Source organism: Charadrius vociferus, unplaced genomic scaffold, assembly GCF_000708025.1.
Source record: "Charadrius vociferus isolate BGI_N301 unplaced genomic scaffold, ASM70802v2 scaffold126, whole genome shotgun sequence".
NCBI classification, from domain to species: domain Eukaryota; kingdom Metazoa; phylum Chordata; class Aves; order Charadriiformes; family Charadriidae; genus Charadrius; species Charadrius vociferus.
This window is the reverse complement of record NW_009648894.1, coordinates 1,790,459-1,805,503: the sequence shown is the minus strand read 5'-3', so window position 1 is coordinate 1,805,503 and position 15,045 is coordinate 1,790,459. Positions and strand designations below refer to the sequence as shown.

At 37.8% G+C, this 15,045-nt stretch overlaps 1 protein-coding gene across 1 annotated transcript in view; it reads right to left on the bottom strand.

The window, feature by feature from the left end:
* Window positions 1-943: 943 nt before the first annotated feature.
* MALRD1 (MAM and LDL receptor class A domain containing 1) overlaps window positions 944-15,045 on the bottom strand; it is a 268,564-nt gene continuing 254,462 nt past the window's right edge. The window contains exons 36-40 of the mRNA XM_009887147.1: window positions 14,269-14,345; window positions 14,086-14,176; window positions 3,506-3,581; window positions 1,779-1,835; window positions 944-1,066 (exon numbers count right to left, since the gene is read on the bottom strand). Coding sequence (XP_009885449.1) covers window positions 944-1,066; window positions 1,779-1,835; window positions 3,506-3,581; window positions 14,086-14,176; window positions 14,269-14,345 — 424 coding nt within the window. The remainder of the gene's footprint in view (window positions 1,067-1,778; window positions 1,836-3,505; window positions 3,582-14,085; window positions 14,177-14,268; window positions 14,346-15,045) is intronic.

Below are 15,045 nucleotides of genomic sequence, written 5' to 3'. Positions count from 1 at the left end.
GCAGCAGGAACACTTAAGCCTTTAAGCTAGAAATGACCACCATATAATTCAGGTGGGCATTATGGAAGATGACGTATTGTCACGTTATTTAAAGTGTAAACACTGTTACAAGCTATGCCTGGTATCACAGAGGATGACGCTCAAAATCAGGAGGTGATCCAGAATTCCCCCTCAGTATCTTTCTCACATAGGCATGGGACGATATAACTTTCAGCTGTGTGGGAGGTCAACCTATTCAGCAGAAATACGGTTTCCTGAACATGCTAGTTTCCACCCTCTGTAAACCACTAAGCTAAATATATCAGTAGCTCTGTGGTAAGCACCGTAGAGCTGACCAGAAGGGAATTTGTTGGATATGGCTATCAAGGTTAATAATAAACATATTTTTTAAAAGTAGTTGTACATACCACTATGTCATATTGATGAATCACACGATGAGTTGATACGCAAAACCATGATTCATGACCATCTTTGATTTAGCTCTATATGTTTCTAATTATACAAAGACTTTTGTATTGCTTCTGCCCCTTGGAACACTAAAATAGCCATTTAAAATCCCTTTCTAAGGCAAAATTACAGAAATATTTAAGCCATGATTTCTCAAATAATAGACATAAAATTATGATTCTCAAACCTCAAGAATCTGGATTTGATTAAACATTTTATTAACATACTGGAATTTGAACTGTACAAATGTAAAATGTATTCATAGTTATAGTTACCAATCTCTTTCTGCACTAACAGAAGTGACAGAAGACTAGAAGACTATATATATATGATTTACTTATGTATGGATTCCATTTTTAGTATAAAGTCACTTTCTGAACATAATTATTTTAATAAAAGAGTTATTCTGTGAAGACTTATTCATTCACATTATAAACACTACAGTATCATGACATATTTCAGATTTTAGAACAAATCTTCAAGCAAAGAGTTACAATTAATATTGACCCTGTTTTATGTCTATTTTCAAGGAACTACATAATTTCTCCATGTCTTCGGATGCTTCACCATAGAGAGGATTTGGAAAAGAAATAGCATTCACATCTTCATTAAATGGATACTAAAACAAAAAACAAAGAATTAAATTTACAAACCAGCGCATTCAAATCATTTGTTGCAATGGACACATGAATGGCTGTAAATTCATTACAGAAGTAACATAGTATGTTAAATTCAAAGAATACTGTAAAATCTCTAAACTTATAAGACCAGTTTTTCAGCAGATAAAAATTAACATAGCTCCACTGAAACCGTTATCCGTCACATACACCTGATCAACCCATTTAACATTCTTCATCTGTTCCCACTTCTGTTTTTCTTGTTTCCAGAGCTCTTGTTCTAACACACATTGGGAGAATCTGTGTACGATAGTGTAATTGCAGTGGGTGACTAATTTTGGTACATGGCACTGTAATTTAGATGACAAGTCCTAATTTTCTTGAATGAGGAATGTGTGAGAAAAGAGATAATATGAATTCTTCGGGTAAGGACTTCTGTAGTTCTAAACATTTTCTTCACCATCTGCCTTACTGGAAAGTGTTGAAATACTGGATAGTGTAACAAGTAGCTAACATTAATGAAATTGTTATTATGAGGTCCTTGACAGTCAATCCAACCCTTGTCATCTTTCTCAGATTTCCAGAGGTGCAAACATTATGAGTAGCAATATACCATTGACTTTAAGTGGCTTTTCCCCCTTTCCTCTGCAAATGAATTTTATTTAATAGCCCAACAGATACCCTACTTCAGAAGAGGAACATGTTATTACATACCTCATGCCATGGAGAAACACTGATTTGAACAGCGGGTGAGGTGGCGTACCCAGGAGACTATAAAAAGAAAAAAACTGCTTCAGAATATTTTTAGCGAGCTGTAAATAACATTCTGAAAATATCCTTCCACGTGGCTGGCTGAGTAACACACTCTATGGATCCAAAACTACAAGGCAATATTATAGGTGAGTGTATGGCAACACTAGGCCCACATGATTTTGGTGTTCAGAAAGGTCTGGGGAGAGTTGGTCTTGCTCTGTGAAACTTATAGATGCCCGCAAGTGCATAACTTGTGGGTGTTCAGCTGGAGATAAGAGCTGTTGCTTGTGTTTTACCATATCTTTTGATTGGTGATACACCATTCAGATTTAAGGCTCATCAAACTCAGAGAAAACTCATAACTTGTTTTCCCTTTTAAAGGAAGAATCAGTGAAAACATGTATTTTCCTGACCTTAAAGAAAACAGAGGAAAGTCTGGTACAGCACTGGACTTCAATCACAGTGCCTGGGGCTGTCTTCTATGAAAATGTCTCTCCTGACACTGTGCTTCTGTTTTCCAACTTGCTATTAAATGAAGCCTGTCAGGAATCTATTTTAACTAAAATAAAAATGTCCTGATAAATTGGACATGATTGTGATGGGAATGTTTCCAACTTGGAGCTCTCACAAACCCCAACCTGTAAGTGAATTAATTTGATCTAATGTCTCTAAAATCAGGTGTAAGGAACCTTTTATAGAAAGTAAATGGCATGTCATAGTTAATCCTATTCAAAGCTGCAGTGGAACCTTATATTACTGACTGTGGAAAGGACAAGGAAGTTTTATTTTCTATTTCAAACCAAGCCTAGTTCTTTCAATGCTAATAAGGGTAGTATCAAAATGAGGGCAGGAAGGATGTTTTAAACATAGTTTTTTGCTCCTTTTATCTCCAAAGTTCTTTGTGTTATTTTCAATGATAAATCAAATAGCAGAGATAGCTGCAATTTAAATCAATCATATTTCTCTTGTTAAATGTGGAACATAAATTTTAGCTACCACTGTAATTTGATAATTAAATCTTGCCTTGAGATCTTCTGTTGCAATATATTCACTTTTAGATATATATTTTATTCACAAACCTCTTTGTTACTCTAGCAGTCTCTTAATTACGATCAACAAATGGTATCAGGGAGATGTGTGACTAAGTGTTTGTTTAGTTTCAAGGGGAATGTTACAGTGATGGGAAGAGTAATGCAAATTTAAGGTATTGGGAAGTGTTATAAACTATTTTATTAAAGTCCAGTGACTGTGCAAAGGCAACTTGGGTGTTCAATCATGCATTTTCTGTTGTTGGTTTTTTTTTGTTGGTGGGTGTTTGCTTTATTTGCTGCTTGTTTGTTGTTTGTTTTTTTTTTTTTCCCCAGAAGAAAAGGAGACAAGTCTCAGTGAGCTTTTTTCTCTATATGTCTGGCTAAATATCTCATGCAAAACCCTGTTTTTCTCAGATTCAGCAGCCCACAGTCAGTATTAAACACCAAGACATTCTCAAAACTGTGTTGAATTCAAATCTGCCTGTGTTTTGAAAATGCAGTGGAACTGATCTGAGATATGCAGCAATTTTTAATTCTTACTTCTTGTATTAAATAGCATTCAGTGAGGGATTACAATTGTTTCTTAAATAGAAAACTTATTTGAGGACTAGAGTCTCACATTTTTCTGAATGTATGGAAGCAGCTATTGCTACTTACCTTTACTTTCCCAGATGAGGTAAGGTCTTCATATAATGGGTTGGCAAATGAAGTGTTAGTGGTTTTCTCCAGTTTCCTTGAAAAGTCAAGCAAACAACAAAACCACCCACAATATCACACAGGTTGTCAAAGAACCAAACAGTTTCAGGTTGAAAAGGCTTGAGTCAAAAAATATCAATGACTAAACATATTTCCGAATGAGCTTTACTTGAATGGGATGAAAACAATGTTCTGTCATGAGTAGGTTTAAATAATAATTTTTCATTTTTTGCTGCTAAAAATAGATATGCTTTTGGATATGCACAGAGCTATTCAGTATTCATAAAATGCAGGTACAGTGCCACATTTTAAATATGGTATTAGGTAAAGTTAGCTATTAGTTATTAGTTAATATACATAGTTAATAGCTGTTAGCTATTAGTTGCATTTCTATAATGCGTTTGCATGTGATGAGTTCGTGTTCTTTCTGTGTTTAGCTACTATCACACTAACAATTCAGTAATTAACATGGTCTTGAGCTCTGAATTCAAGAACGGTTTAGTTATTTAATTATTATAAGAACTCTTTTTTCCTATGAATTAAGAAAGACCTTGCATTTTAGGTCAAAATAATCAGACTTATTTTTAAAGCTATAGAAGCTTCCCATACTTTTTGCTACAAAGTCAGAAATATTTAAAGGATCACTGAAGTTATTGTAATGCAAAGGTTTCGTGAAGGAACACAATGCCTTAAGTAATTTATAATAGATGAATAGGACAAATTGTACTAATTATGAGTCTCACATCCATTACCTCTGCTAGAAGTTTAAAGATGCTTTCCTGACAGAGGCCTTCACATATTTGGGGATCGAATCTTTTGCCTAAATCTACTTTTTTTTTCCATATAGATGACTGGTTGCTAATATTGCACGAAGCTTGAAATCATCAAAACTGTTCCAATGCCACATAAAAAGCAACAGCTACATTAGTTAAAATTACTGAAGAATGAAGCAGAAGCACATTTTCTTTTTTTTTAATCTTTGCTTTTGAAGAGATGCATTTAGTTGTTTTTTTTTCACTAATATTTTTATGAATAAGAGCATATACATACTTTTGTCTACGAAGAAATCTGTGTTTGTTCAGTGTTCTAAAATAAAAGGTTCCCTAAAGTTAATACTGAATCTCAATGATTGAGAGACGGATTTTCTTGCGTTAAAAAGTGTTTCTATTTCAAAGCTGCTCCTACAGATGGTTTAAGCAGTGTCTCCCTAAAAACTGATAGACAGGCTCTCTGTTTCTGTGGCAGGCAGGAATGAGGGGACAAGAGCAGTCATGGAGACGCAGCAGATGGAGATGTTGGGAAGGGAAGCTGTTGTTCCTCAGCAGCAGCCACAGGAGAGACACACTGCATGATTTCTTTTGCAAAGAACTAAAACCAGAATGGATGCTTCGGAGAAAGGTACAGGTAGGCTACAGAAATATATCACCCTATGAGTTAAATCAGTGCAAGAACCTAAGTTTGGGTTTTAGGCTAAAACAGACATGTCTCCTTAAAATCTTTCACGACGAGAGTTCTGGAAAGTAATTATTTCTAATGCCAGCCTCATAATTTAGTTTAATTACCTGACACAGCAATGTGGACAACTGAATATTTGAACCTGTTGATTTGTTCATTTGATCTTAATCTTAACCATAATAAATCATGCTGTTCTGATGCTATAATATGTTAGGTTATTTATCTGCCTGCTAAGTGTATATTTGCATACTAATCCTCCTTAATAAAGTCCACAAAATGTACACAGGATTGATTTTTTACTCTAAAATCACACCATGGCTCACAAAACCTGAGGCCAGAAGCAAACTCAGATAAGAAGTTTTCAAGGAACTTGGCTCTGTTTCTGAACTAGTGCCCAAAGGGCCGGATCTGCATGCCTTCATTTTGGTGTCTCATTTAGACATCACAAAGCAACTGTAGGGCCTAACAGCATGATATGGAATTAAGTACATCGATTCTGCTTACAGTCAGTGGAGACACATCCAAAGGGCAATGCAAATCACACAATTCACAGTGGGAACCACCTTTAATGTGCCAATAGGAAATGATAAGGATAGGGATGGGTCAGATTCTCTTTCATCCCTCACTCCCCCATTGAACTTAAGCAATTTGTGCAAGATGTATATATTGCTTATCTGGGCAAGAATATGCTGAGTACTTAGGTCTGTCCCATGGGCAGGAAGGGCGCTGAACACAGATGTCCAGCTTTCTCTGCAAGAATGATAACTAACCAGCAGGATACTGTGCCAAGCTGTGGGCACCAAAAGGAGTGCTGGTGGAGTTCTTCAACAGTGTGTTTGTGGTTGCTGTGTTTAGTGCTGAAATCAGTCCTGTTTATGTGTGTGAGGTAGTCTCAGGTAGACAAATTGAGTCTTGCTCAGGTCGACCAGCAGATTTCAGGTGTCCCTCTACCTCAGGTCTGAATCATGAAAGAGCATATGTAATCGGGCAGCTAATCAGTGAATATGGGAATTTAACAGCCCAAAATATGGGCACTAGCTGAATTTATGCACCCCAGATTTAAGTGAAGTGGAGAATAAACTTTCTCAATTCTATCCTGGTTTTAGGAACCTTTTTGCCAAAGCAAGGCTTTGGAATTAACCTTGAATATACTACCTTACATGCAACATATATGTTACACATATATGCACATAGATGAATATCTATCTATCTATCTATCTATCTCTCCTGTATATGAATCTATTTATACAAACATGTGTATGGTTACACATTGTTTGTGAATGTAGCAAACAATTCTTTCTAAGGGATACCAGTAATTATCCTTAAAAATTTTGGAAATATTTTCGAATGACTCGTAAGACCTCAAAAAATATACAAGTGAAAATTTCATCACATGTTTACACTACTGCTATAACCCATCAGTTGAATGAGGTAGTAACTGCCTGAAGAAGTCTGTGCTGGGGAACTGAGATGACATATTCACAGTACTTTACATGTTGTACATACATCCCTAGAAGTAAACTCAACACAATAGATCTTTAGCTAATTAGAAGTATGAAGCTTTCCTCACTAGAGCAAAGCAATGGTATGGCTGCTCCAGTACTCTGTCACCAGTATAGATACTGCTGAGGAAAGCATAAAAATGCAGTTTTAGTCAGTGGGGTGAGTGTTGCCATCTGGTCATCAGTTTACACCCTAATTTTAAACTGCTTGATCAGGCAGTTTAACTAAACGTGTTGCAGTGACCTGAGTTAAGCTTATTCTTGTAGTATTTGCTGTTAATTGAAAAAAGTGAAACATTTCCCTGATAGAAAATGATAGCTTATTGCTACAGTAAAGAGCAATGTGCCCATTGCTCTTTATGGTCTCATGATGTGAACTTTGCTACAGTAAAGAGCAATGTGCCCATCACAAGGTCTCATGATGTGAACGATGTGAAGTTATGTATGTGTTACTACTGTACAGTAAGGGCAAGGGTAGCTCATCAAAGGGTAACTCATCACTCAAAAATTACACTGAAGAATAATTAATCAATGTGAAGTGTTTGTAAATCCCATTTATGAAGAAAACCCATAAATGCCAAGTTCAGAAAGCTGTACCAAGCAGGGAGTAATTAGGGTTAAAAATACTGAGAATCAGATGGTTTAGGGAAAAAAAAAAATAAAAAATACTCAGACATGTGGGTAAGGCAGCTCAGAGAGAACTGGGTTTTCTAACATAACCAGAAATACCACAGTAGGAAAGGAGAGGATTAATCATCTTGGGATCAGGTTACACGGGTCACAGCTTTGCTAAGCTCATCTGCATTCTTTAGTAGCAGAAACTACTGCCTTGTCATAGGTTTCTCTGCTGCAGCTTCACAGAGATGGGAGAAAGTTGTATGCTCCACAAAATACCTGCCACTGTATAAAGGGACTGCTGAGCAACATCATGTTTTTTAATGGAAAATTAAAGTATCTCGATTTCATTCATTTGTATGCAATAGCTCAGAATTTTGTGCTTTTCAATGTATCTTCCAATGAAAACGCAAATATTTCTTTTCGACAGTACACAAATTTGTAGGAAATACAGTACCAGAAGAATGTTTATCATCAGGTCGGTAACAACAATAACAAAATGCTAGTGGAACAAAGATTCAATTACAATTCAGCTACTAATTAAAATAATCGCTTAAAAGAATTCTTTATAGATGTTCTAAAGATTCTGTTCTAAACAAAAACTGTAACTCAAGACCTCAATTTCCAAAACATTTACAAAAACATTTAAACTAAATTTAGGTTTGCAGGAGTAAGCTATATTTTGCACAACATACAGAAGAAACGGGCGGTGTGATGCAAGGAGGGAACACTTGCCAAAAGCTGCATTTAGAATCATCTACAAGTCACCTGGATGCTTGATTTGCTGTTAATATGCTGTCTGGGCTTCCTATGTCTGCACTTTGTAGCTTTTGAGTCACTTTAGAAAACTTTTTTTTTTTTTTCCTAAAAATTAGTCCTTTGCATCTTTCATCTTGGTGATCTTGAAGGCTATAGACCGAGACACTGGCTCTGTTCTTTCAGCATGTCACCTCTTCTTTCTTTGCAACTTTTCGTATGTGTGGTAGTTGTGAGATGTACATTGCAGAAACACTGAAGACTCCTGACTATGGCATTAAGAAAAAAGAGTATTCTACAGAAGAAGAAATGGATTTGGACAGCAACATTAGACTAATAAAACAACTCCCAAACAACAGTTATGGCTGCTGTTTTCCTAGTTTTGTTTTTCTTTTTCTCATAAAACTGCACATTTTTTTCTTGTTCTACAAAACCAGTACCTGTCTCCATTCCAGTTCACAAGCTGAAAACGGTTCAATAAATGTCATTCTGTTGTCATTCCATTTATCACTTTGGGGTATAAGAAGAGAGGCATAGCCAGCAACAACCCCTGGCAGTCCTTTGGATCCGCTTGGAGAGCCTCCCCTGGAATACGCTATCTGTTCCCCCACACCAGACCTCCAGCAGTCTATGGTCTAACTGGAGAAAGTCCAACAGCAACTGGGAATCATCATAATTGTAAGAAAACCTTAACCATGAAGAAAGGCCAAAAGCACTGAGCTTGTTTAGCCTAAAGAAAGCAGCCTGTAAGGAGGCATGACAACTGCCTTCAAGTACATAAAAGCTTTTTGCAAGGAGAAATGGAATGATCTATTCCTGTCCATGGTGAATAGAAATGAACTTAAATTGTAAACAGACATATTAGCAGTCAGAAAACTAACAGCAAACTTTCTTTCTACCTAGGGTACCAAGATTGCCGGAGGATGCCATCAAACTCGTGTTGCTAGAGGTATTTAAGTGCAAACCCAGAAGTGATACAATTGATTCTGTCCTGTGGCAGGATGAAAAATGGCCTCTCTTGGTCCTGTTTTCCCATGATTTTCTATCATTTTAAAATATTTTCTCAGAGCACCTCAGTTTTTCGCTCTGTTGCCTGCATGGCAAGATACATTATTGATACACTTTGGAAAATTTAATGTTCTGTATTTATTATGACGACAGGATTGATAACAGCTGTAGTACATTAGCATTGCAGCTGATGGCACGGACCAAGAATAGGAAAGAAATAAGCTGAAAGGATGCAGGGACATGGACTGCTTTGAAGGCAACAGCAGAGAAGCATAGCTTAGCTGGGTGGAAGGTGTTTGATTCTCACTTTTAAAAGTAAAATGAAGCATGAGAAGGCAGCTGCAATAAAATGGAAGCTAAAATGAAACTTTGCTTCTATTTGGTCAGTAGGGACAGATGTCACTGAAGGAGCGGAGTAACTGCCAGCTTTCCCTTCTGGGCTAGAAAACATCATCTCTGGAGCATGAACAGGAATGTGAGAAACTTATGAACTTCCTCTGATTTGGGGTTTCTATGCAAAAGTTTCACATGTCCCCAGCTGGGAGCTGGGAAGTAGCTTGCATATCTGAATGCCATCGTGGTAATGAATTACACTGCTGCCAAGCCATGTGGTGGGCTGCTTCTGTCTATTAGGAAATAAACTTATATGATGACTTCCAGTAACTCCCACTCAGGCACTGTAGAGTTTAAAGCCTGCAGAGGAGACATGAAAATCTTGCTAAGGAAGAAGAAGAGGGAAATAGTAAAGGGAAAGCAGGGCATTCTTTCTGGGTTGAAAGAGGGGGTGAGGCACTATCAATCCTTCCAGTGAAGAAAAAGCAGGACAAATGTAACTGTCAGGTTCTCACTGCTGTTGGTGACAACTTCTTGGCCAGCAATTGTCTAAGGGGTAACCAGGGTACCCCTACTGCCTGCTACCTGTTTTTCTGGTGAAAAAATTAGTGCTGTTGGACTCTCAGACTTCTCCTCCAGTTGCGGTCAATGGCTCGATGTCCAAGTGTAGAGTAGTGACAAGTGGTCAGTACTGGGACCTGTACTGTTCAACATCTTTGTTGCAGACATGGACAGTGGAGTCGAGTGTACCCTCAGCAAGTTTGCCGATGATACCAAGCCGTTTGGCAAGGTAGACACGCTGGAGGAGAGGGAAGCCATCCAGAGGGACCTGGACAGGCTGGAGAGGTGGGCCCAAGTCAACCTCACGCAGTTCAACAAGGCCAAGTGCAAGGTCTTACATCTGGGTCGGGGCAATCCCAAGCACAAATACAGGCTCAGTGGAGAATGGCTGGAGAGCAGCCCTGAGGAGAAGGACCTGGGTGTGCTGATTGACCAGAAGCTCAGCATGAGCCAGCAATGTGTGATCACAGCCCAGAAGGCCAACTGTATCCTGGGCTGCATCAGAAGTGTGGCCAGCAGGTCAAGGGAGGTGTGTCCAGAGGAGAGCCACGAGGATGATCCAAGGGCTGGAGCACCTCTCCTGTGAGGAGAGGCTGAGAGAGTTGGGGCTGTTCAGCCTGGAGAAGAGAAGCTCCGGGGAGATCTTATTGCGGCCTTCCAGTACCTAAAGGGGGCCTACAAGAGAGCTGGAGAAGGACTTTTTACTAGGGCATGTAGCGATAGGATGAGGGAGAATGGCATTAAACTGGAAGAGGGCAGGTATAGCTTAAACATTAGGAAGAAGTTTTTTACTTTAAGGGCGGTAAGGCACTGGAACAGGTTTCCCAGAGAGGTTGTTGAGGCCCCATCCCTGGAGGTGTTCAAGGCCAGGCTGGACATAGCCTTGGGCAACCTGGTCTAGTGGGAGGTGTCCCTGCCCATGGCAGGGGGGTTGGAACTCGATGATCTTCAAGGTGCTTCCCAACCTAAACCATTCTATGATTCTATGATTCTTGTATACATTCCTGTGCTATTTCTATTGAGGCACAGATGGACCTGCACTCCATTTTAAAAAGTCTGTGGAGCTAGTACCTACAACTGTTAATGTGCCTTTGGAGGGCCATCTGCCAATGCCTGTATGTGTGGTTCTATACCAGTAAGAAAAAAGGAGATGCTAGTAGAAATTATTAAAAAATAGCCAGCAAAAGAACTTATCAAAAGATGGTAAATATGGGCTCAAGTCTATGAAAGTTTCCCTGTGAAAGAATGGCCAAGCGGGCACTCCTACAGTGCCTCTATTGCCTCATGACTTTAAGAAAACAACATGACCCAGGAAAGCTAGAAGTGGACACAAGCCTTTGAAGCAAAAATGAATTGTAAGAAAGTATTGTTCATGTGCACAGTTAAATTCCTCTAGTTCATCAAATCCTCTTAAAAAAAATCAGGAGTAAAATCTCATGCCTCTGTGTGGTGCTGTCACATTGTACATTTTACAGACTTATGCAAACACAAGTCACTTCTTATTCTAAAGCCTTATCTCAAAGATCCAAACTTCAGTATGATAACATTGGCCGCATTTTGACTAGTCACTTCTGATTACTGATTAAGCAGTTAAGGAATAACTTGCTTTCATTTACTACTATGTTTCCAGCTCTGACTTTTTTATACCAAATCATGCTAGGCACTAGGTAGTTGAAGAGGGAGAGGCAAACTGCCTGGAGCTTATCTTCTCCAATTTAAAGTTTCAGATTTCATTGTTTTCACAATTTCACAATTTCAATCAAATTGCCATTTATTAGCTAGATTATTTTTTGATAAGATGCCTATAAAATGCAGTTTAATTTACATGTTAAGTCAACTGTGATTAAAAAAAAAAGAAAATAAAAATTTTTATTGTGTACCATGGGCAAAATGATATGACAATCTTAGTCAGCTCCTAATAGCCAAAACTTGGAACCACAAGAATTTCCATCATCATAAATTACCTTTTTGGCAGCTCCAGTGAAAACAATCAAGACCACAATGAGCTTTTCTGTGTAAACTGTCTAACCCTCTGTTTCACAGCTCTGATTCTCTTCATGTCAGGGCTGTAATAATTTCTTAGTGCCATAGTAAGAAGATCCTCATTCAGCCCTGTTTTATTACATACCTATTAGTGTTTGGCATCATATTGCAACAAGGTACCTTTTCATGTACAAAAAGTTCTCTATTTTTTTAACATGTATAACTACAAGAAAGGAAACAAATATTCCTGGAATACAGATATGTGGGTAGAAGAGAAGTGGATGGCAGTGCAGTAACCCTTAAGCAGATATTTATGAAAGAAAAAGGTAAAAGGGAGTGTTTTGAGCACAGGAGATGTAGCGTAAAAAAAAAAAAATCATTTGTTGATTAAAACACCATCAAACATGTTTTGAGAAAAAATATCAGACTTCTTTTTTTTCAAAAATATTAATTGAAATGGCAAATAATGAAGCAACTCTTACAATACAACTAATCTTGCACTTCTGAGGTGCCTTTCCATATGTGTACCTTAGCAGGTTGTATAAACATGAATGAATTAAGACTTAAAGCCCCTGTGAAGTAAGATAAGGAAATGCTATTATTCCCTCTTTAAAGAAGAGGAAGCAGACATAAAGTAGGTGAAGCTATGCACTGGATTAACAGTAGCACAATGACTTAATGTTCCTGTTTCAACATTTTTCTTCTGTGTCCATAGACAACTACCTGTTAGGGGTAGCATGCAATGTTAGGAGATGGGACAGCAGCAAAAAACATCAGACAGGAGTCTGTGCAGTTTAGTAGATAGTTTGGGAGATAACAACATCCCCAAAGAGAGCAAGGTTTATAGCAAATCACAAGTTTAAAGGAAAAGAGACAGCTTTGAAGATGAATTTTGGAGAAGAAAATGAGGGGTGAAGGAAATCTAACAACATGAAAATGGACACGGCAATGCGCAACAGGAATTGCTGAAAGGGAGGAAGGGACAGTGGTAGGTACTTGCTGTCAGAGAAGGATCTAGCAGAGTAAGTCAAGAGATGGACAGAGAAGAAATACAAGTGTTAGAGGAAAATAAGAAACAACAATTTTTTTTTTTTTTAAATCTTAAATTTAGATGGAGAGAGAAAGCAGAGATTATCAGAGGGATGACAGGAAGGGCTATGAAATACATCTGTGAAATAATGAACTGACAGTCTAAGGCATATCTTAAAAAAACTCTGAAATCCAATAATTGGATGGAGAGATAGCTCCAGTGCTACTACTACTGTTATTCAAAGCACTTGAAATAAATTTTGAAATAAACCACCACCAGTTTTGCTGATTTTTTTTTAGCCTTTACTGAAGATGCACTTTATGCTGTAAGATATCAGAAGATAATTTAGTTGTTATTTGCACAGTACTAATAGCAAGCATAGTACTGGATGGAAGAAATATAGATTTTGAAAAATAAAAAATCACCATCTAGGGCACTCATGCATCACAGGTACTTGTAACACAAGCCAAGAGGTCTGTACCGGGTTGATCCTAGTGCAAGATGGCAGTATTGGATAATGGGTGTGAGATGAAGTGATAGGGCAAATGGGTGGAAGGAATGGATAAGGTGACATCGGTGAGACCCTTCTAAAGAACCACTGATTAAGCTGACTAATAAAACATCAAACCAGAAAGTCAGATTGTGACCTTGTTTGCAGTAACTAAAGGAGAGGGGGCAAACACTATGGATTGTAAAAAAAAAGGTCACATAATTCTGCAGTCTCATAGCTTGCATTTTTTTCCAGTCTATCAAAGCTTTTTATGAACCCCCCTAATATTTTAAAACAGAACCTCCCTACACTTTTATTCCATCCAATTATCACCAGAAAGTTCTCACATATGTGTAAATATTGAAATATTTAGGACAAAAATGTGCCCCCAAGTGCATGTTTTACTCAGTAGCTTCAGGAAGAGCTTTGAATATGCCTGTAAGAGACTAATTTGGCCTCAGAGGTTTCGAGAAACAATAAATACCTTCTATTTTTCTCATTTTACTATCATGTACAAAAATCAGGGCTGCTGCTGTTAAGGATAAATGGTGAATTTTATAATTTAGGGATCATCAGACAATGTTGCAATCAAAACATTCTAAGCACTCAAGCAGTAACTCATTGTTTCCAGACTGAGGTCCACTAAGGTCAGCTTTTGTTGCAAAGCAAGGTTTTATGCCTGGTGTTGCATATGAAGCCATACAGACTGTGGGGTGATTTAAAAGTTGAAACCAAAGAGACTGGGCAGTTCGCCATTGCTTTGTGCCACATTTGTGTCTGCTTTACACAAAATAAAAGTTTCACTTACGTTCTTGGCACTTTCTTCTTCGAAAGGAAATACAAGGCAGCAGCTGTAATTTTAATCAGCAAGAAACCGATACACAACCCGATCCAAATATCTGCAAAATCAGAGCAATCAAAGACAGAAATAAGTAAAAGGAAACACTCAAAGAATGAATTGAAAGATATTTCTTTCTTTTTACAGACCCACCATTTCGAAGGAGACTTGGAGGCTGAAGAGGCTTGGTGCTTATGTGGCAACGGTTTCCTTTCCATTCTTTTCCACATCTGTGAATAAACCAACAATTTTTTAGAAAGGGAGACGCAGGATCATAAACAGTGACAAGCACACCAGAAATGCAAATCCTTCTGAGTACTTTTGCCAGTGAGTAAAGCTCACAAAAGAATCACAAAGAGCATCAAAGTTAATAGTATGAAATGTAAGTGAGAAATTCAAAAAACAAACCTAAGAGAGAGAAAAATAAAACAAAAAAAAAAGTTCAAAGATTAGAATTGGCTGCCTTGCCCATGTTGCCATCATATTGTTTTCCCACAGCAAAAGGAATTTGAATTACTTCCTCATTATCCCCCATGTGAGGGTTAAATACATTTCTCAGCTGAGGATCTGGGACCCTAATGTGGAGAAAGATACATGATTAGAGATAAGAAAGATGTTTTTCTCCCCCCACCTAATCAGTCTCTCTTTTGTTTTTCTATTTTCTTGTATAAATGATACCCCTCTTCGAAACCAAAGCACTACATTTGAGCTAACAACCGCAGCCATGTCAAATTATTCTAAATTTGCTATTTGGTTCAAATCCAGTTTTGATATGAGATAAGCAAAATACAAGCAATCTGACACAAGCTTGGATGTTTTACCTTACTCTTGTGGCTTAACAGTTAACCTCAGTCACCAAAAAAGTGTTTATCATTACTCACTTTATTTTTTTCTGGGTTTAGTTTTTGGCTACTTGCTTTTGTTGTGGCC